The sequence below is a fragment of the Muntiacus reevesi genome, chromosome 2, assembly GCF_963930625.1.
Source record: "Muntiacus reevesi chromosome 2, mMunRee1.1, whole genome shotgun sequence".
In the NCBI taxonomy this organism is placed as follows: Eukaryota; Metazoa; Chordata; class Mammalia; order Artiodactyla; family Cervidae; genus Muntiacus; species Muntiacus reevesi.
This window is the reverse complement of record NC_089250.1, coordinates 212,332,770-212,354,946: the sequence shown is the minus strand read 5'-3', so window position 1 is coordinate 212,354,946 and position 22,177 is coordinate 212,332,770. Positions and strand designations below refer to the sequence as shown.

The window sequence follows — 22,177 nt, the reverse complement described above, 5'->3', positions numbered from 1 at the left end:
CTCCTACACCCCAGGGCGTGACCGCTCACAATGCAGGGTTGGGAGAAGCAGTTACTGATCGAGCTTTTAGACCTGAAGCTACTGAGACCACGATGCTTCAGTCTAAATTTTAAATAACACGGAGTTCTGACTCGTGATGGGAGAGACGCCAGACAGACACACTGCAGTAGGCTCTAACGGGGAAGAAGCCACAGTATTTAACTGGAGGAGACCTTGAAAAAGAAAATCAAAGCCTGCTTTTATTGATGCACCGACAGACTGACCGAGATTGGGAAGGGGTGGTTCATTAATACAATCTTCCTCAACCAAGCAAATTGAAACAACAAAAGTATCTGCAAAGGCTTTACAGTGACATGATGCCTTAATAAGTTAAGGAGACCGACTGCTCACTAAGCGCCTTCTCATTTCATGCTCTTGACAAATTCCTCTCCTTTCTTGATGGAGGCTTTCAGCTCAGGGATGGCCTCAGCAATCATCTTCTCTTCGAAAGGGGAGACCTTGCCGATGCCTAGATTCTTCTCGATGCCCTTTTTCTGAAGGAGAGAGGGGAGGTGGTAACATTTTACAATAAAGCTTCCCTGAATGAGTTTGTTACAGAAGAGCCTGCTTGTAACTTTGCCAGCCCTGCCTAGCCTGTCTACATCAGCGGCCGGCAGCTTTGGGCAGCCTGCGGAGGGAGTCACACACATCAGGGATGGGATGGGATGGGGTGGGAAGGGATGGCTGTGAGCCGTGCCGGGAACTCAGGCTTCCATCAGCCAGCCCCGGGCTGGGAGCCAGGCCCCGGAACTTGCTGTGCGCGCAGCCCGGGCGCTCACACACCAAGTCTGTCTCCTCATCCACCTCCAGAAGGCTGTGAGGACAAACCTGGGTCAGCTGGTGCACAAAGAACTCAATAATTAGTACACGAGTTATTCTCCCCAACACAGAGCTTACTTCGGGGAGCTAGTTTCTTTCCCAAGTTGGTTAAGGGCTGAAGAAACACTTAAATGTCCACCTGAACCCAATGTAAGTAAGTAGGTAAACGCTGGTTATTAGGAAGACAGCAGCCTGGCCTCCAGGCCGCCTCAGACGCTCCCTGGTCGGAACCATCAGCCCATGGGCTTCACCATGCCACACACACCTGCTCAATGGGCTCCGGAACTAACCTCTTCAGAGTGAGTCCTGGGGACTGTGGACACCAGGGGGCTATGGGAAGGGCTTCTTCTGGGCATGAGAGGAAGGCGAGCACACACCAGCCTGATGCCAGCAGGTGCCCACGGCGGAGACATGGAGAGCTGCTCCCGGAACACCCGGGAGGAGTCAGGCAGACCAGACAGCTGCCCCAGATCAACCTGGCTGAAGCTGGCAACTTAACTAGAAGGGCCCTGTCTGAGCGGCCCAGGAACGCCGGCCCTGAACTTCTAACAGCGGTCCAGGCCTCGGTGGGCCCTGGGCTCAGGACAAGCGCAGGCTGGCATGGGGAAGCCGCTACCAGCAGCCGTCCGCAGGCCGCCTCGGGACACGAGGGTCCCGTTAGGATGGCTGCCCTGGTGGTCACTGCCAACCAGCTGTTGGAGCTGTGAGAGCCCGTCAGGCCCCCAGGCAGAGGTGTCTCCCTGCTCCTGATTCGGGGGCGCCTCTACCCTCTAGAGGAGCGGGGACGGTCCCTGGTCACGGACATTCAAGTCTTGGAGCGAAGGCTCCGGGTGGAGCAGGTGGCTCTCCACTACAGAACACGCTCCTCCTTCCAGCCGAGCCCCGGCCCCCAGGTACGTACCCCCAGCAGCAACGGTGTGGAGAAATACGGACAGTCCGTTTCTTGGGACTTAACGAAGGAACACTCGACAACTCCTTCCTTTCCGTTCATTGCATCCACGAGGGAGAAGACAAACCGGGCTCCGGCGTATGCCATAGACAGGGTGGCAGAGCCTAGGAGGATACAGGCTGGTGAGCCACGCCAGCGCTGTGACCTGGAGATCCAGGCGCGCTCTCCCGCCAGCTAAAAATCCATCTGCGTAACCTCCAGCCTTCTAGTCATCGGGTACAGCAGCATTCCCTGACCTGACGAATGCAGGAATGGCACGGAATTAGCTCTGCTGACCTCAGGCGCTACTCCACGCCACCCGGCAGGCAGGCTGAGCTGCCCTCTGACTGGATGGTGGCATGTCAAGCGGATGGATGTGAAACTGAGAAAAGGCCCTGCTCCGTGCCAGGTGCTCCTGTCTTCAGCGCAGACTCTAACCAGGGCCCGGGGCTGCCCCTGAGACCTACCTGCTCCAGCCTTCGCCTTGACCACCTCTGTGCCGGCTTCCTGGATCCGACCGGTGAGGGTGGTCAGCTGGTCCTGGGGAAATTCCACCTTGGGGGTGCACTGCAAGCAGAAGGCACAGGGAGCACGTGAGCAGGCCCAGGCTGCAAGGCCCCACGCCCTCCTGGCCCCCGTCCCGTGGGGGCCGGGCATCACGGCCACATGGGAACTCAAGACCCTTTCCTGACAGAAAAAGCTGACTCTGTTGGGAGGTGAGGTGAGATCCCTACTCATTTTTTTTTTAAAAACTTGCTCTTTTTTGGACTAATTTTAGACTTATAGAAATGCTGTAAAAATGGCAAGAAGATTTTCCTCACCCAGCTTACCCTGATGTTAACATCTTACGTAACCAGGATGCAGTTATGAAGAGCAGGGAATTAGTATCACGCGTGATGAACTAGACCACAGACCTTACTCACCAGTCACCAACTGCCCCCTACTTCCCTCTGCTGTTCAGGGTCCTGGCAGGGCCCACGGCACTCAGGGATCTCGCCTCTGACTGCTCCCTCCGCCCTCCCGTCTTTCATGACAGCAGTCAAGAGCACTGAATGCCCACTCTGTGGGATGTCCATCAATTCAGGTTATAAAGTGTTTCCTCAGTATTTTCTTCCGAGGTCATGAGGTGATTTATCTCGTTCCTGGAGGTGTTTACCTTGTCTCTCCTCATTTTTATACAAGGCGGCCTTGCCTGCTCTGACCTAATCGGGAAGGCAGCGGGTGCTTCCACCGGCAGTTTTCAGCGTGTGTGGGAACTGGCTGTCCTAACACCTTTTGGCCACACTCACTCCCACAGCCCCCAGGCCATCAAAGGCCCAGACAAGTGGGGTGGGGCTGCATCCATAATAGGAATCCTTTCAAAGCCACCAGGGAGGGTGAGGTCTGCCTGCCCCAGGGCCCCACCGTCGACCTCTGAAGGGCATGTGTGGTCTGGGGGCCTCCGGGCGAGGAGACAAACACATGTGACACGCACCTGAGAGATCAGGGGGATGATGGTTTTCCCAGCGTGGCCACCGATGACGGGCACGTTGACTCGGGCGGGGTCCAAATCCTGGTCAGGAAAAGCATGAAGTCGGATTAATTTTTAAACAAGCACTCTGAGTGTCAAACACGTCATATACACCTGAAGCACCAACACTGGGAATATCCACAAAACTCAAGAACAAAACAAAGAAGCCGGGCAAGAGGCCGGCGGGCGACTCCCGCCGCGCTCACCTCTCCCACCACCCCCGCGCTCGCACACTCTGACACCAGCTTGAACACGCGTAGCGAGCAGGACCTTGGCATCTGGTGAGGACACTGTGAGGCTTTCCCTCCACAATGGGCTGGAAACTGCCTCCCTGGAGGGTCCCAGCGGGTCCCCCTCAGTCTGACAGCTTCCTGGGATCAGAGGACGACAGCCCTCCTTCCCACACCTGCTGTCACGCCTTTAGCCCAGACTCACATGCCCACAGTGTGTTCACCATGAACAAAGCAGATTCTCTTCCCCTCGCATGAAAGCGAGATTCTAGAAAAGCCAGGGGTGAGAAGTCTGTCAACTCAGTGATTGGGACTGAAAGGAGGGAACCAAGTGGAAAGGGGTCACGACACCATAGTTCATTAAGCGGGGCTTGTTGGGATGGCTGATTCACTTGTTAAACCTGAGGCATCATGCCCCCCGAGAATCTGCGACTCAGGTATTACTTATCACAGAAAAAGACGCTGGTGGGAGTTATGGGAGGAGGGTGAGCAGTCCCCTAATGCTCTGGCTGCTAAAGAGAGATGCCCTGAGTTAGGAACCTGCTTCACCCAGCAAGGGGAGCCCAGTCACAAGGGTGGGTGGGCCCAGCAGCAGAGGGCTGACAGAGCAGGGTGCCAGGCTGGGCCCCAAGAACATGGCACCAACAATCTCACTCTAAACACACGTGCTGAACTGGTTATCCAATCCAACTGTCTCCGGAATTGTCGTTCAGTCGCTCAGCCGTGTCCAACTCTTTGTGACCCCATGGACTGCAGACTGCCAGGCTCCCCTGCTCTTCACTATCTCCCAGAGTTTGCTCAAACTTGTTGTCTCCGGAATTAAAGCGTCTCTTTCCACTTCACTCCACAGAGCTCCCAGGCCCTGGGGCCATGTCTCAGTATCTGCCCCCACATGGAGAACACAGCCTGAGGAACACGCCACAACAAGAACGACAGTGCGGGCACTGTGCCATCCACACCCTGGAGAGAGGCGCAGGGCTCAGGGGCGGAAGATGGAGGTCAAATCCTATGCGAGCCCTTCTCACCAAGCCACGTGCACAACAATTATTCCTAACTGGCGGGAGGCTGGATGGGAACCCTCCTCTGTGGAGTCACAACAAATGGCCTGAAGCTCAAGAGGGACATTTACTGGGGAGGGAGAAGTGGTTCTGCAGGGTCCACAACCAGGGAGATTAGACAGCGAGTTGCAAAACACACTGAGGACTCTGGACCCCGCGCTGGTGCCACACCCACCCCAGGACGGGTCTGGCAGCTCAGGAAGAAGCTGGCAGCTGGCGGGAGCAGAGGGGAGTCTAAGTCACTACCAGTTCCCGAGGAGCGAATCAGGACACAGAACCGGGGTAACAACACTGACACCATCTCAGGAGCTCGCCCAAGCCCTTCCTGTTTGCTGATCTTATCATTTGCCTAACGATGAGCAGGTCAATCCTGCGAAGGCCAGTTATCAGCAGCGGAGAGTACGAGGAGCACAACCTGCTCCAGCCAGCGAGAAACCCCGGGAAAGCCTGCACCCTGGATGGCGCAGGGAGTCCAGGCTGGTCCACGCAGGGGCCGGCCAGTCTCAGCCCACAGGTGTCTGCCGTCTGCATTCCCCACAAAAATGTGAGAGCTGCTTCCCATGAAGGAGGTGAGCTATGAAGACCTTTAACACCACCCTCAAGTTACACGTGATCTCTCAGGGCCCGAGTGTCTTCCACGCCCATCAGTGAGCCAAGGATGGACATGGAGGATCAGAAAGGCCGCGTGAAAGCTGTCCGATGCAGCTCTTACCTTCAGCTCTGCGACAAAGGCATTGGCTCGGACAATGTCCAGGGTTGTCACCCCGAAGATTTTATTGGGGTTGTACACTCCGTGTTTCTTGAAAACTTCCGCTGTGATTGGGATGGTGGAGTTAACCTAGTAAATCCAAGAGAAAGGCACAATTCGCCTGCATTCTGAGAGCAGAGCTATGCGACAGAAGGAAAACTCTCATCAGACTATTAGTAAGCCTGAAGGTGCCACAATAAGTTGCCCTGTCTGGTACCTGAGCCGCAGCAAGGAAGGCCTCCTACTCTAAAAGACTGCTTCGTCCCCTCGCCCCCAGCCCTGTGAAAGAGGACGCCCTTCACTGCTGCAGGCACTCTTCCCCTTGGTGACCTCCGACCCCAGTGTTCACATGTGCAAGTGATCTTTCAACAGTCAACTTAAAAATGGGAGGAAGGCTCCACAGGCCAAGTTCTGCTCCAGCTGGGCCTTAGGCCCTAAAGACCATTCTTTAAAAAAAAACAAAAACAGCCTAGTACAGGGCTACAAGCACAGATGGCCCAGGGCCAAGTCCCAGCTCTGGCACTCTGCATCATAACCCTGGCAAGTTACAGCAACTCCCTGGGACTCAGTTTCTTTATCTGTAAAACTGGAAGACAACTACCTCATGAGGTTACTATGAAGGTTAACAGTCTTAATACACGGCAAATGCTTACCATATTACCTGGTACATGGAAAAAAAATAAGACAAACCAGCAAGATTTATATCAGGTAACGATTAATCAGCTCCCCAACAACTTTTGGCCAGTGGCCCCCGAGGAAAGGGCAGCTGGTTGCAAAGGGCAGGACCCTCTTCTCAGAGGCCCTGGTCACAGGCTCTGGGTGTTCACCTGTGGCCACGTCCCTCAGTCAACAGCAGTGTCACCGCACTTTCACCCAGGTCCTTCTCGTACTCGGAGACCAGAGTCCAGATTCAATCAGGAGGGAGGGACAGAGGAGGCTGCTGTCAAATGCAACCAGGGGCCCTGCTGGGGTGGGGATGCGAGCCCTAGCTGACTTTTTGGGGGGACGCAGCACCCGACCCGGAGTTTCTGAACTGAGGAACAAGCTTCCTACAAAAACCAGCGAGCAGGGCCTGGGTAGGGGCGGGTGGGGGTGGCTGTGTATGTGATCAGGTGTGAGTGTGAGGAGAGAGAGGAGGCCGGAGCAGCGGAAACTGCAAAGCCTGAGTGGAACACAATAAAAGGAGTTAACAGGCAGTCTGAGGAACGGACCTTTCTCCAGGTGGAGGGACTAAGATACCGAGAGGGGAAGTGACCTGCCCAAAGGCACACGGCTGATGGGAAATCCAGGTTACAACTCACATGGTGTAGGCCAGAAAGAATCGTCAGGAAATAAATTTAAGGGCCTCTCGGTATTCATCCCCTTTATCCACTTCAGCACACAACCCGCTTATTCTCCACTCTGAGCATAGCCGCACCCTGAACTTTCACGCGGCACTTGCGGCCGCCCATCTGCCCGCGGCGGGCACTCACCGGATTTGAGATGATGCAGATCATGGCTTCCGGGCAGTGCTGGGCACACGCGGCGGTCAGGGTGGCCACGATCGTGGCGTTGGTATTGAACAAGTCATCTCGGGTCATGCCTGAGAACGATCCAATCCAATATTGTTCATAAACCACAGGATGAATTTCCAAACATGTGCCAAGTGCTGTGTGTTTATTGTTATGAAACTCAAACATGAGTGACACAGGGTCCCTGTCAAGTAAACCCATCTTGTAGGGAAAACGGCCCAGTGTGACAAGTGCTAAGACAGAGGTCGCTGCGGGTGGAGCATGGGGAGGGGAGAGAGGGGGGTTATTCCCGAGGAGGATCAGTAAGCCTTCCAAGGCAGAGGTGCGTGGAGAAAAGGGCGTTCCGTGCAGAAAACCCAAGAGACTGGGCGAGGGGACCCAGTGACCCATGCAGGGCTCTGTCTGCATCCCACAGGCATCTGGGAGCCTGGAATCTTTTCTGCAGCAGAGAAAAGACCAGCTCCATTTTTCAAGGAAAACCACATCCTCAGCTGACTTCCAGGGAGACGCTAGGCAAGGCTTTCAACACACACCTGGTTTTCTTGGGACTCCCGCTGGAATGACCACCACATCGCAGCCCTTCAGGCAGTCTGGCAGCTGCTCAGGTCCAAGGTAGCCTGGAAAAAAAAACAAACACTCAAGTGAGCAATTTCAGTTTCTGACCTGCAGAGGCCAGCACATCTACGCAGACAGAGCCCAGGAGGACAGCCCCACACAGGTCCAAATCTGACCACAGGCCTCAAGACAGGATGGAAGGGCTGTCTGTGAAGGGGTTCCTCTCCTTGAGAACTACCGCCATGGTCTGGATGACTCTAGTTGGCAGGACAGTCCCTTTCATTCCACTTTCCCCCAGCCTCTGTGGCCCAGCCCCCCTACAGAACGGAATAACCATCCAAGTCAGCCACTTGGCCTTATCTGACCCGACTTGCCAGCACCTCTGAGCCCTGCTCAGCTCCCAGTAAGAGCTGCTTATTCCATGTCACCGTCATCCTAACAAAAGCCCCACTTTGGGGTCAGACCAGAAGGTGCCCTGGAGGCCAGGAGAGAGAACCCCTGCCATGATAAACAGGGACTTTGTTTACTCCTATCACCTGTGGAGAAGAAGCTTCACTTTCAAACATCTCAGGGGAATTGGCTCCAATGACCAAAATCTGCTTGGATTTGACTATTCCTTGTTGCGCGTGCTTCTGGAAACTCTAAAACACACAGCCCAAGAGAAAGCAAGCAAACTAGTGCACAGGGACCTTAGCAGGCACACAAGCATGTGACCTGACAAGTCAACCTTCTGGGGTGTCTACACCCACCGAGGACACGTGCAAACACCATCAGCACAGACGGGAAGCAGTACAAGCTTCCTGCACAGCAATCTGACATTCTACAGTAAAAGCTGCACCACAGCCGGACCTACTCATTCTACTTTTAGGATCCTAATGAACAAAACGTAAAGATAAAAAGATGCTTATCACAGCTTACATAAATATTTATAATACAGCGCAACACAAAACAGCCCAGTGGCCAACAGCATGGGTATAACAATAAATAAGCTATAACTTAGAATACCTCTTTAAAAATGATTTTACCAAGAATTTGGTGACGCGGATAAACGCTGCTATAATGTGAAGGTTAAATGAGCAGGCTATATATAACTGTATGTGATTACGAACGACTTCTTGGATAATATACCTATGTTCATTTCAGATTTCCCTAAGTGGCTGTGCTTTGAAGAGGCTGGCGGAGGAAGCCCTGGGGTGGAGGGATGGCCCGGCCCGGAAGGCACGAGCAGCACACCAGGGACAGTACCGCTTACTGCCCCACGTCCCTGCAGGAGGTTCCCCCTACCCCTACACTCCTATTATTAAATTATAAAAAATTTTAAATGGGAACATCAGGCCACTGTTGTTTTTCTCAAAGACACTACTTGCATTTTTAGAGACAAGTCCAAAAAGTTGCAGTGATTTATAAAATTTAATTCTAAAATGGACACGGAAACCCCAAGTCTCTGAACACCTAGTTCCACCCAAGAATCTCACTCTAAACCTGGATCCTGGACTACTGGGGAGAAGACATGAACGGTCCATGGGGTCAGCAAGCCCAATACCTTTCACGGTCGCTCTGGTCTCGATGTGGCTCAGGTCAGCGGCCACTCCGGGCGTGTGAGCGATATCATAGAGGGTCAGGCGGCTCACCAGCGGGCTGTTCTTCAGAAGAAGCGAAAGCGGCTGCCCAATTCCTCCGGAAGCCCCCAGCACGGCTACTTTAGCATTGTTCTAGAAAGAGGCACACAGACAGAACTTTGAAGAGGGAATCAGCATTAACAGGATTCACATGGTAAAAACCGCAGACCTTGGCCCCTGGCCTCTTTTACTGCAGTGGTACCAAACGAAGAGGTGATAGTATTCCTACCATCCCTAAGGCCTTCTGGACGTTCAGGGCATGCCTCAGGAAAATGGGGGGACCTGTGCCTCCAGATGCTGTGAGGGTTGGGGCACATTTCTCCCATACCCTCGAGAGACGAGCTAACTACTCACTCGGCTGCTGGACTGCTAACAGAAGCTTCTCCTGCAACGTGAGGTTTTAAAACCTATAAACAAACATTTATGGAATCCTATCACTGGGCCAGCGCTTGGCCCTGGGGGCTGTAGGAGTGAATCAGACCCCGGTCAGCTCCCGAGTGGCCAGGCAGTGAGATGCCCAGTAGCTGAGGGCAAAGAGCGGTCCTGAAGCGAAGGCCTGCCCTAAAGCTCACTCCCCTTACACAAGAGGCACTCTTCCCTCTAGGTCTCGAGCAGGGCCTAACCCAAACCCCAGCCAACCTCAGGGAGGCTGTCTCCAGTCTAAACTCACAAACGAGGAGGAGGGCCTATCCTGGCAGGCAGGCCAGGAAGAAGACAATCTGAGAAAAGAGCAGCCGTGGGAGTTCCAAGGCCGGTGCAGTCCTGTAGGGCAGCATCTACACCACGGTTGCAGGCTGTGTCCCACAGTGACGGAACTCAGCAATAATGGGCTTCTGTCAACAAAACCAAACCCAGCAAACCAAAACAACCAAAACAAACTCAAAAAAACCACCTGACGCACAGTGTGATCTGCTTGAAGAAATTAAAACTTGCAAGGGCATATACTACAAGTAAGATTCGAATTCAGGTTTGTTTGTTTTTTTTAAGTTGGACCCCTGACTTCACAGAAAACTAGCTGGACCAACCATCCAGAACTTGAAGTCTGGCATCTCACCCATCTCTGAACCTTCAATGATCACCCCCACACCTTGTCCTGAATCCCAGGAACTCCCAGATTCCAACTCCACATCTCCAGTTCTGTTAGGCATTCCACTGGTCTCACTAACCCAACTGTGTAAATAAATTTATCCTCGCTACCTCTCCCATCCCTGTCCCCAAATGGCACCTGTGTTCACCCACATTCAAACCTTTATTCCTATCTCCTGCCTCTTTCCTTATTGGAGACACCCAGTTAAGACACAAAGGAGCTGGCATCTCAAACATCTTCCTAACCTGCCCCTGATTTCCATTCTGATTCCACTGTCTAACTTAGGTCCTCAGCTCTACCTCTCAACCATCCTCCCCTAAATTCAAAGTTTTCATCATTGCCTTGCTCAAAAATCCTCTCAAATTCCTCATGCCCAGATTTCTCAGCCTGGCTCCCATGACTGACCTGGGTTTCAACACGGGAAGCACAATACAGTCCCCTTGGTGTGTAGGATGTAAATGTCAAAGATTATGTCTTAATTTTTATCTAACCGGTAAAGAATTAATATCTACCAAGAAACAGACAGACCTGGTGTCCTCAACTAGGGTCCTTGGATCAATCAGTCCCTGAACAATCAAACAAGATGAATACAACACACTTTCAGTGGAATGAGGCCATGTTACTTTTTGTATAAGGTTTCATCAGCTCGGCTAATATTTATAAAAACATAACTTGTAAATGATGGGATCTTTACAGTGAGATGAGAATCTCTGGTATTGCAGGACAGCTCATGATCTCTTCCTAAACAAGCTGTTGCCAGATTTGACATCCTTTTCCACTGTTTGGCACACTGTTTAGCAATGGGCTTTGAAAATGGATATATAGTAACACTTCCTCCACAAGTTTGCTTTTTAAAGTCTGTATAACAGACTTGAACAGCTTATTTTTAAATTTCTTTCTTGTGTTATATTATATATATATATTAGAACAGTAGTACACACAAGAGACATAAATACATGGAGGTTGAATGCTCATTCCATTTTTCCTGTTAAGGACACAGGATCTAAAGTCTCTAGGCCGATGCACCATCTGGCTCAAGCTCATCTTTCTGACTTATACACCTGCCTTGTAAATTACTCTGTCTGTATGTCTAATAGGCATTTAAAACTCAATCTATCCAAACCTGAGCTCCCAATATTAATACCACACCCAACTCCCATCACTCTTTCCGAGCAGTTTTTCCTACCTTAGTAACTCAACCCCGAAATCCAAAGCCTTGGTTTTCTCCATGTTCCTCTTTCTCTCAAAACCCCTCATGAAATCATAGCAGCAAATCCCTGTCTTATCTCCAGTTAGTTCCCTTCCCCCACTCCTCAGTGTCACTGTTCAACACCTCCACCGGTCCTATGGGTGCTAAGTTTACTCACTTTTGGCATAAGTGTCGCTTTTCACTCATCCTGGTATCACCTGCAGCACCCAACACAGTTCTCGGCAAGAAGATACTCAAAGGTATTTATATGTATATTTATTTTCCAAATGAACTGAACACACAGGAGACTGGTCTGAAGGGCAGAGGCTAAAAAATGCAGAACCTCATGTTTAATAATCACCTCCCTTTTAGGGCAAGGTACTTAAGAGGAGATGTGGGCATTCCAGGGTTCTCATACTTGGGTTGTATTAGAATCACCTGGGGCACTTGTAAAAACAGAGGCCCCGCAGGTCCTACCTCCTTCACTGACACTCTGTCTCTGATCTTTATCAGTATTCTGGTGATTCTGACACACACCAGAGTTTGAGAATCGCTGCCCGAGACGGCTAAAAATAGCTTAGGCTTAAGCAGTCCCAGGCCAAGCCAGGCCCAGGCCTCCCACCGCAGGAAGTAGCCTTCAAAAGGTCTTTAAGAGGAAGCAGAGTCTTCGGGTTCTTAGAGGGAAGGTTTGGTGATCCAAAAAAAAAAAAAAAAAATTACAGTGGTCAGGAGAGGGAAATTTTAATCCTCTGGCCAAAAGACTGTGTAACCTTGGACCAGTGTTCTACCCTGGGTAGCCCTGTCTGCACTATGAACTTAAAAATTACACAAGTGCTTACAAGCACAAAGAAGCTCCAAGAACAAAGTTGGTCTCTCAAAATACTACGGAAGGTAAGTTACTTTAGCCCCTACAGCCCTGGCTTCTCAAGCTTTAGGGAGCACAGGTCAAGAGCAGACTCTGAGGGTGAACTGGCAGGCTCGAAGAAGCGTCCCGGTACTGGAGCTGGACTACGTCCCACCTCCCTGACTCCGGGACTTTCTCCCCCGCACCTCCCGCCCGGAATCAGGGTCGACCCAACCGACACAACTGCGGGGTCTGCTCCGGGCGGCTCTGCGGTCCAAGCTGACTGACCCGGGGGTCAAGGCTGCTCGCGAGCCAGGAACACACGTGGCCTAGGCCGGGGAGCCTCCACCTGCAGGCTGCCCCTCGCAGGGCCTACCTGGGCCGAGGTGCTGAAGCTGCGGCGGAGAGCGGCGCCGGCAGGCCGGGCGAGGGCGGAAAGCATGGCTGGGGCGGGCGGGGCGCGGACAGGCGGGCAAAGGAGCTGTCAGCAGACAAGTGACTCCAACGACCTCCACACTGCACAAGACCTCCCGGCTCTGCTCCGCCTTGTCTCGCGAGAGCGGCGCTGCTTCCGGCGCCCCCACTTCCCAGCTCTCGCGGTGTCTCGGCCACATCCGGGCTTTAGGGGAGGCCCGCTGAAGGATGCTACCCGGAGCGCAGTCCTGGGCTGGGTCATAGCGCGGGTCGTGTTGCGTGCGGCCCGTGAGGCAGACGCCATCAGAGTGGGAGGGAGAGTCCGCACTCGAGAGGTGGAAGAAGACGGGCTGTAGGCTTGGAGAGCCTTAGAGGAGCCATTTTGCAGGTGGGGCCCCAGACAGAGGCTCTGACAGGGCGACCGGCCGAGGTCAGGTCGGAGGCCCGACGGAATGGGTGCGAACCGAGCCATCCCCCTGCGCCAGTTCAGCCAAACCCACCCATCTTGCCCCTGGGGACTGGAGGGGCCCCCGAGCTCTGGAAAGCTCTGGAAAGGAAATGGGGGAGGGGAGGTTGAGAGCCCCGGGATGGAGGTGGAGGATGGGGGCTCCTCTAATCTGTCATTCCTGTGCACCATCCCTGATTATACACAGTCCGCCCACTTGTCGTCTCTCCCGATGCCCAGGACCTTCTGTTAAGTTTACAAATCGTTAGGGACACCACTCCCGAGAATGACAGACCCTGAGCACTGACTCATCGCTAGAGGTTATAGATGTGGTAACAGGTATCCAGGTGATAGAACTTGCAAAGTCACGCTGTCCCTTCACCTCTGGTCGGCCCAGCCGTGCTGTCCACCTGGCCACATTGTTTCCGCTTTAGGAGCCAAGAAACCATGTTGAGCACAGTTAAAGTGGATTTGTTCAGAGTCCACCACAGAGAAAGTCAAGACATGGTTTTTGCTCACTAGAAGTTTGCCATTCAAATGTATCAGCATACTTAGAAGCTTCCTTTTCCCTGCTGCTCTTTTCTGGGGGTGCAGAGAACTCTTTGCCCTCAAAAAGTTCAGGGTCAAGTGGGGCAGGTAGGTATGTTGCAGGCTGTTACCTTGGAGAAGTGTGCAAACCCAGTGAGGGGGAACCAATGACAGCCTACTTGGGAACGGGGAAGCAGGAGGGGAAAAAAAGTAGTTAGCCCAAGTACTGACGAACCTATAAGTAGGAGGGCATGCATGATGACGGGCTTACTCTTTCCTGCCTCCTTTCCATTCGTTCATTGAGCTACTAAGATCACTTGCTTCACAGATGAGCAAGGATCCACACATTTTCTGCTTTTAAGGAGCTCACAGTCTAGGTGAGGGAGGCAGGTACATTGCAAGCAGCATGATATGGGCAACACTAGAGAATTATGAGGGGCTATGGGAACACAAAGTGTAGGTTAAGGGAGTCAGAGAAAGCGAGGTTCGGAGAAAGAATGAGACCGATACTCTACAGGAACAGATGACCTTTAATGAGTAATGAGGCGAGAAGGGGCAGCAGTCAGATGAGTGAGCTGCTGCCCTAAGTGGAGAAAAGAGGAGGTATATATAGGCAACAGAGATGCGGAAATACATTGTCTTGAGGGGTCTGTTTTTCTTCAAGATTGTTTGGATTAGTTAACTTTTATTTAACTGGGGCAAGGAATTCCTGAGACTGGCTGGAGCCTGGGACCAGCTGGGAGCTAGACGTAATCAATCTTAATGTCCATTCCTTCCTTGGGGGAGGTGAGGGGGCTGGGGAGTTCTTTGTTCTGTATAGAATGGTGGGGAAGACCCCACCGTTGGAGGGGAGTTTTAACTCCAGGCTATTTTGAGCCGTGTTGCTTTCCTTCACAAAGGAGGTCTATTTAACTCAGATTTGGGGTGGAGGTGGGGGCCATGTGAGAGAGGACTTTGGAGGATGAAACCTCTAAGCTGAGATGTAAAAGAAGAACAAGAGTTAGACCATTCAGCTCCACAGAAGGGAGAGATCCACACACTTGGGCTTTGGAGTTCCCAAAGGAGGGTAACTGGGCAGTTAACAATAGAAAGTGTTCAGATGAGCAAAAAAGGGAGGGAAAAGAGCCCAAAGGAAAACCTGGAGGAGGGGACAGTGAACAGATGATTTCTGTTGGGAGTTGGGACATGAGAACAGTGTCCTTTATTGTATCGCTGACAGTGTTCTCTTGTTCATTGTTCACCCGTGTATCTTACCGCTAGAACTGAGGGCATTGTGCAGTCAGGTACTTTCATCTCTTTATTGTCCAGCACCTGACCAGGTTGAGAGTGGGTTTCTGAATTTGGGGAGAGTCAAGTGGTTTTAGATACAAGAATGGGAAACCCAGATTGTGCAGGGCTTATGCATGTTAGCTGAGTTATTCCTTGGGAAGCAAGTGTTTATCAGAGGCTTTTGTGATGCCACCAGAACAGTGTTTGAGGAAGATTATACTGACCTTGGTATGTCAAAGATTCCAAGGGGAAAATGTGCAGGGCAGGGAGGTTGTTCAGGAGGCTTATCTTCCATAGTATTTTGAGAGACTAACCTTGTTCTTCTTGCCACTTCTGTGCTGCAAGAGTCTTAGGAGATGATAAATAATCTGAGTTATGATGGTAGTTTTAGAAATGGGGAAGTGGGACCAATGAAGGAGAGGGAAGAATTCATAAGAATTGTTTGTGCCCATCTGGATTTAAATAAAAGTGCTGTGGAAACTCAGCCTGAGAGAAGTTGTGTGAAAGGAGAGCTGTGTGGAGAAAAAGTAAAGAGCTCTATTTTAGATGGGCTGAATTGGAAGTGGTGATGAATTGTCCACATAAAAATATTAGTGGACACTTGGGGGATTACTCCAAGAGGAAGTATGGGATTGAAACCCCTGAGAGAGGTCAAGGCTGAAGTCGTCCCTGTAGAGGGGAGAGTTGAGGCCATAGGAGAGGAACTTGAGTCAGATTCTCATGTTCACTGCTACATCTAGGGCTGGGGCTTCTCCCCATCCCTGCCAGCTCAGTCAGCCGCTGTCAGCATGTCTAGGGCAGGGAACCTCTACCTCCCATATTCTCTATTGGGCCATCCCCACCCGACGTAGAGAAGTGTCCTCATATTTCAGGGGATTAAAAAAATTGCCATGTAGTTTACATATGATACAGTATACAGATCTTAAGTGTGTAGTTTGATAGTTTTGACAGTTTGTAGTCTTGTAACCGCTACCCAAAACAAGCTATAGGAACATTTTCTTTATTCCAGAAAGTTTTCTTATGTCCCAGTCCCCCAGAAAATATAAATACCTGACTTCCTGATTTCTATCACTATAGATTAATTTTGCTAGTTCTTCATTGTATATCTTTATGCACAATATAGGAAATACACTGATACCCTCCTTGCTGCACCCCCACACAAGCCATACACATGCACATATGCCAACCATTTTGTTCCTTGCTATAGGCTTCGGACCACAGCCATGAGCTATCAAATTTTTGCTCTTAGGTGCACATATTCTGTGCTAGCTTCTCTTCTCTTCAACCCTAAAATTTTACCACAAGTGAAGTATTTTACTCAAGTGAAGTATTTTAAATCTTTCAGATCCTTGGAGCTAAAATGAAGAATTAGAAAGATGTTAACTGTCCAACCTGTATGACAGTTTTATTTTCCTCTAGGGGATCTAGAATATTGGAAAAAGGGGACATAAATTTTAAAATAGAACTATGTTTATATAGCTTAATTTTCAGTTGTGGCCCATACCTGCTGGACATCAAAGGATTTGGCTTCCCAAGTTACATGCCAGCAGAGCAGATAGGAGGTGGTGGACTGGTGACAGCAGAGGCAGCCTGAAGCTGCTGGTCAGCAGCCCCCAAGAGCAGAGATGCCAATGGTGGCAGTTCTGAGTTGGGAGCAAAGCCTTCAGTCCTCCAGGCCAGCCAGAGATCAGGGAGTGAAAACAAAGCTGGGTTCAGAGCTTGATCATATCCAGGATCCCATGTCAGGAGCAGAAGGTGGGGCTCAAGCCTGTCTGAGCACCTCATCAGTATTTGTTTTATGGTTTTATATAAAAGCTCGATATCAAAATATTCTTAGGACCTAAACGGTGGAGCCAAGAACCTCTCATACCCTTCAGAGTTTGGAGCAGGAATTCCCTGGTGGTCCTGTGATTAGGACTCCATGTATCCACTGCCAGGGGCACAGGTTCGATCCCGAGTCAGGGAACTATGATGCCTCATGATGCTCAGTGTAGCCAAAAAAAGAAACAAAAACAAGTTTGGAGTTGTGCTGGAAGGGCTGTTAGCTGTGTCCAGCCCTCTGCCCGCCCAGTCCAGTGGCGCTCCTCACTGTGCCTCACAGGGCTGTGTCTTCTCTCAGAAGGGTGCTGTTAGGGTCAGGACAGTGCAGACCCTCCTGAAGTTTGCCAGCAGGCAAGGCAGATCTTGCCTGACAAGGGAAAGTGCGCCCTTTGGGAAGGAGAGATGTCAGAAGGAGTTGTTTCCTGGGGCTGGACTAGGTTTTACCTGAAAGCCCAGAGACAGTCTCTTAACTAGTGAATGAAGAGATGGAGGTTGTCATGGGGAGAAGCAGGTGGAAGGGTGAGGATGGACTCTTGAGTGATCAACCAGGTATGTTAGGAGCCAGCTCTTTGGTTGGCTTCATGAAGTTTGAGGGCTGGACACAATCCATCCCCTTTCCCTGATGCTCACCACCTCCAAAATGGCCTGAGGTCAGGACTTTCAGAGGGAGAGGACCTGCGGGTATGAGTTGGGAGGTCCTGTAGGAGGGCTCAGTGTGTGGCATCTAGATATATGGCATTAGGTCAGGATGGGCCCATTGGTGAAGGCAGGAATGGTGAGTAGTAATAATGTATTCGTTAAACACGCGCTTATTGAGCATTGGTCTGCATCACAAGTCCTGGCTACTGTGGGGATACTGCAGTGAACAGGAAGGGCAAGGTCCCCACTCTTATGAGCCATGCATCCCACTATGAAGAGACTGATGATAAAAATAAGCAAACAAGTGAGTACAGTAGTGCAGATGAAGACAATGAACTCATACTTCACAAAGATCACCCTGACTACCATGTGAAGTTTAGACTATAGGGAGAAAGCAGAAGCAAGAAGCCCGATTGGGAAATATTGCGTCCTTGGGAGAGAGATGCTAGTACTTTGGTCTAGAATGTTAGCCCTGGAGATGGGCTTGAAATATATCTATTTAGGTGTTGCTTAGTCACTAAGTCATGTTCGACTCTTTTGGGACCCCATGCATGCACTGTAACCCACCAGGTTCCTCTGTCCATGGGTTTTCCAGGCAAGAATACTGGAGTGGTTTGCCATTTCCTTCACCAGGGGATCTTGACCCAGGGCTCGAACCTGCGTCTCCTACCTTGGCAGGCATATTCTTTACCACCAAGCCACCGAGGAAGCCCAATATCTTTAGGTAGTAGAGCTAATAGGTGGGAGCTAATGGAAGGGAAATGAAGGATTAGATATGTGACCTCGAGTAACTTGGTGAGTAATGGTGCTGTTTATTGTGACAGGGAAGACTAAAAGACAAGAAGATATTGGAGATGTGGGCCTCTGTAATTTAAACCTTCTTTTCTGGCCACATTATACTTGAGCTACCTGTCAGGCATCCACATGGAGTATGGAGATCAGTGGAGAGGTCAAGCAGAGGCTATGATTTGGGAGTCATTGGTATACAGGGAGGTATTCAAGGGACTAGATGAATCCCCTAGACTCTAGGGGAGTGGTGGTTGTTGACTAACGGTGACTTTGCCCTTCTTGCAGGGGACATTTGGAGACGTCTGGAAACACTTGTAATTGGAGGGTGGGAGTTGGTACTGGCATCTCCTGGTAGAGGCTGGGGATTCTGCTAAACATCGTATGGTGCACAGGTCAGCCCCACAACCAAGAAATACCTGGCCGCATGTGTCAGTGGTGCCAAGGCCGAGAAGCTCTGTCCCAGAGTGAGAGTGTAGGTAGAGAAGAGGGGAGATGACTGTGTCCGAGGGTGTGCTCATGGGGAGAGTTAGAATAGGAGCCATCTGAGAGGGAAGCGGGAAGCCTAGAGAGTGGGGGTTCCTGGGAACGGGGAGTGTTTGGGGAAGGAGGCATTCAAGTGGGTTACAGAGGAATGACTAAATGGATTAGGCAGGAGGAATATTTGTGATGACCTTGATAAGAGCAGGTTCTGTGGTTTGGGGTTAGAAGTTCCAGGGGAGAAGTTTGTACCAATAACTAACAATTTCCGAGCACTTCCTCCCTGCTCAGAATGTCTTCTGTGTGTAATTTCATTGATCCATACACAACAAGTACTATTATCCTTGTTCTACATAAATGGCAATACTATTTTTACCCCATTTTACAGAGGCAGAAACTGAGACACAGAAAGGCTAATCATTCCCTGAGGTCAGGCAGCCAAGAATAAGTGGCACAATAGGGTTTCAGACTAGAGTTCAGAGGTGAGGAAGTGGAGGCCGTGTAGACACATCCCTTTTGAGAGGTCTTGGCTGTCAAAGGGAACAGAGACAGGCACAGAGGATGCTGGTGTGCCACTGGGAATGACCGACATGGAGACTGAAACTGACAGTGTTGGAGGGGAGGCTGAGAACTGAGGTGCTGGAGGAGGTGAGAAGGTTCCAGGGCCCAAGTCGAGGGTTTAGCCTTTCTGGGGATCATTGTACTGGTAGTTCTGAAGTGGACCCTAACTGTTCACTTGAGCAAGATTGTCCCTGGACTTGACTGGCCTGCAGAGGTCTGCTGGCTGCTCCTGGTTGCTCCCTCCCCGGCTAAAAGGTAACCTCCTTGCAGGAAGCTGCTGCACAGGCCCAGCCTTCCCCACTCAGTGTCCAGGGGGCTTCAGAGACAGTCGTGCCCAGGAACCAAGAGCGGCCCTGTAAGCAGGAGCCACAGCCCAGGCTGGCCGGGCAGTTCTGTCAGTACAAGTGAGCGATGTTCCACCTTCCACGAAGCACCACGATCTTTACAACAAGCCCACAAGGCCTCTCATGAGGGACCTGCATCAGCCTCCCCAGGGTCTTCATCATCACTCTTTTCCCACTGTCCCCAGGCTCCTTTTGAAACCTCAGGTGCTAAGTTCCCTCCTGCTCTCAGGAGTGTTCCCACCTCCTTCATCCTCTCTGTCTCCTCCACCAGCCTAAGTCTTGCCTAACCTCCTGTCTCAGCTGTCACATCTCAGATAGCCCTTCTCTAACCACCCCCCAGAGCCCACCGACTAGGTTCCCTCCTGTGGCCACCTCCCGTGGCACTGGATGCTGACCCTTTTATAAGGCTTTCCCTACTTAACGAAGTATTTGTTTGTCCAATGTCTGCTTTCCATGCTGGACTGTAATCCTCGTAAGGGTAGGTCTAGTTGACCAGTTATTTCCAGCGCCTGGCATGTAGTAGACATTCAGTGATGATTTACTGAAAGAAGAAATGAATTGGTGACTGTTTTACAGCCTGTTTTATTCAGATACGTTGTGTGCAATGTTTGTCTCCCCTACACACATTTCACTATAAGTTCTTGAAGTTTCCTTGATCACTTTGATGATTATTTTCACCTTGAACACATCTTAAGAAAGTTTAATTTTGTGACTTGGTAGTCATTCATCTAAAATAGAAAGATGTGCTAAGCTTTTGGGCTTCCCTGATAGCTCAGTTGGTAAAGAATTTGCCTACAATGCAGGAGAGCATGGTTCCATTCCTGAGTTGGGAAGATCCTCTGGAGAAGAGATAAGCTACCCACGCCAGTTTTCTTGGGCTACCCTTATGGCTCAAATGGTAAAGAATCTGCCCGCAATGAGGGAGGCCTGGGTTCAATCCCTGGGTTGGGACGATCCCCTGGAGAAGGGAAAGGCTACCCACTCCAGTATTCTGGCCTGGAGAATTCCATGGACTATACAATCCATGGGGTCGCAAAGAGTCGGACACAACTGAGTGACTTTCATTTCACTAAGCATTTTTTTTTTTCACTAAACTTTTATTAATACATTATTGATTCTTTCCTGTAGGATGACCGGTTTGGTTTTGTGTGAACCAACAGAGCTTTACAACATCTTGAATCAGGTCACAAAACTATCCAGATTGACTGAACCCAACTACCTCTGTTTATTGGGTAAGTACTTTATGGCTGTGCCAGGTCTTAACTGTGGCAGGTGGGATCTTCCACTGCGGTGCGCAGACTCTCCCTTTGTAGTGTGTGGCCTTAGTTGTTCCAAGGCATGTGAAACCTTAGGGATCGAACCTGCACCTCCTGCTTTGGAAGAGGGCTTCTTAACCACTGGACCACCAGGGAAGTCCCAGTTTCACTTGTTTTTAAGCCAGATAGACCGTGTCTCTGACCTTTGCTCAAGACGATGCGATGAAGATTCACTTATGTTGTTGCCTGGAGCTAGAATGTAGTTGGTTCATTTTTGTTATTAGATCATGTTAAAGATAAACAAAGGGGAAGCAGAATTTAATCGGTAGTGCACTATTGCAACAGGGAAGAGCCCAGAGTGAACAGGACTCCGGTTTGCAGAGGCCTTTGAGATGGAGAGTGAAGGAGTAGAGAGGGGGAACGTGGGGCTCAGAGTCAGGGAAGTGAAAAACTACAAACTGGGTGGGAGTTGGACCATGTGAAACCCAAGGGGGCTTGCTAACTGGTGCTTGTTGAAATTAGGCTCTTACCCTCCTCAGAGGTGGGGGACAGGGGCCCTGTCTTCAGGTGTCAGCTGGAGCAAGCAGTAAGTTCTTTGGCGGCCTTGAGTGTCCTCAGGCAGACACTTCACAAAGGCAGGAGTCTGTTTGGATGTACTCTTGAGCTGTTTCTGAAGGTAAAGATGTCTTCAGATGTCTGTATTTTTTTTTCCCCCATTGATTTGTAAGTTCTTTATAAATTCTGGATACAAGATTTTGTTAGTTATTTGTATTCGAGCTATTTTCTCTGTTTCTGGCTCATCGTTTTACTTTAACATATTTTAATGCTCTCGTTGGTCACGTGTTCCTTTGCAAAAGCAGTTACTCATTCGATACTTTTCGTTTTCAGATGTGCGGTCCAAGCGGGAGTATGATGAAAGTCACGTGATTACAGCCCTCCTCGTGAAGAAGGTATACCGACAGAGTCCGAATGTGGGGCAGACGGGCTACCTTACTGGAGGGCCGGAAGAATGGGAGATTTTATCCGAGGTCCAGGAGGTGGCCCCTCCTACTGGACACTGTGGGGGGCAGAGGCAGGACCCCATGTGTCCACTACGAGGGTCTCTGACAGTGTCACACACTCCCTGAGGTTTCTCCCTGTCCTCCATGGTCAACAGCTTCATTAAGCAAATGTTGATTTAATTCTTTGATGTGCCAGGCAATGTTACGGACCCCGGGGTTGTGACTTTTGTCCATTCAAACCTGTCTGCTTACTGCCCTCTTCATGGCAGATTTTGGCTTTGGTCTCCCATCACCCACACCCTTCTGCAGAGGATGTCAGTAGTTCAGGTAGTCACGGCTACTCTCTCAGCACTTGTGCCAGGGCTCCTAATCGGCTGTGGGCTGGTCACTAGACCATGGTTCTTTGGGCAGGCTATCATCTCTGGTCCAATCAGCCGTGGACAGCTTCTCCAGGACGGACTGTGGGTGTGGAAGACTCTTGGAACGTGGCAGCCTC

General features: G+C 50.7%; 2 protein-coding genes across 6 annotated transcripts in view; one reads left to right on the top strand and one right to left on the bottom strand.

The window, feature by feature from the left end:
• Positions 1-213: 213 nt before the first annotated feature.
• Positions 214-12,697, bottom strand: MDH2 (malate dehydrogenase 2). The gene is made up of 9 exons (XM_065924854.1): positions 12,514-12,697; positions 8,942-9,110; positions 7,377-7,460; positions 6,805-6,914; positions 5,297-5,422; positions 3,261-3,338; positions 2,254-2,353; positions 1,760-1,911; positions 214-533 (listed from the first exon to the last, which is right to left on the bottom strand). The coding sequence occupies exons 1-9, from the start codon at positions 12,577-12,579 to the stop codon at positions 402-404; spliced, it is 1,017 nt and encodes a 338-aa protein (XP_065780926.1). The 5' UTR covers positions 12,580-12,697; the 3' UTR covers positions 214-401.
• STYXL1 (serine/threonine/tyrosine interacting like 1) overlaps positions 11,974-22,177 on the top strand; it is a 27,063-nt gene continuing 16,859 nt past the window's right edge. Inside the window, exons 1-4 of one of the 5 annotated variants that reach the window (XM_065924855.1) lie at positions 12,788-12,939; positions 18,328-18,434; positions 20,553-20,656; positions 21,569-21,630. In XM_065924855.1, coding sequence (XP_065780927.1) covers positions 18,424-18,434; positions 20,553-20,656; positions 21,569-21,630 — 177 coding nt within the window. In that variant the 5' untranslated portion in view covers positions 12,788-12,939; positions 18,328-18,423. The other 4 variants (XM_065924857.1, XM_065924856.1, XM_065924858.1 and 1 more) reach the window with 4 other exon arrangements.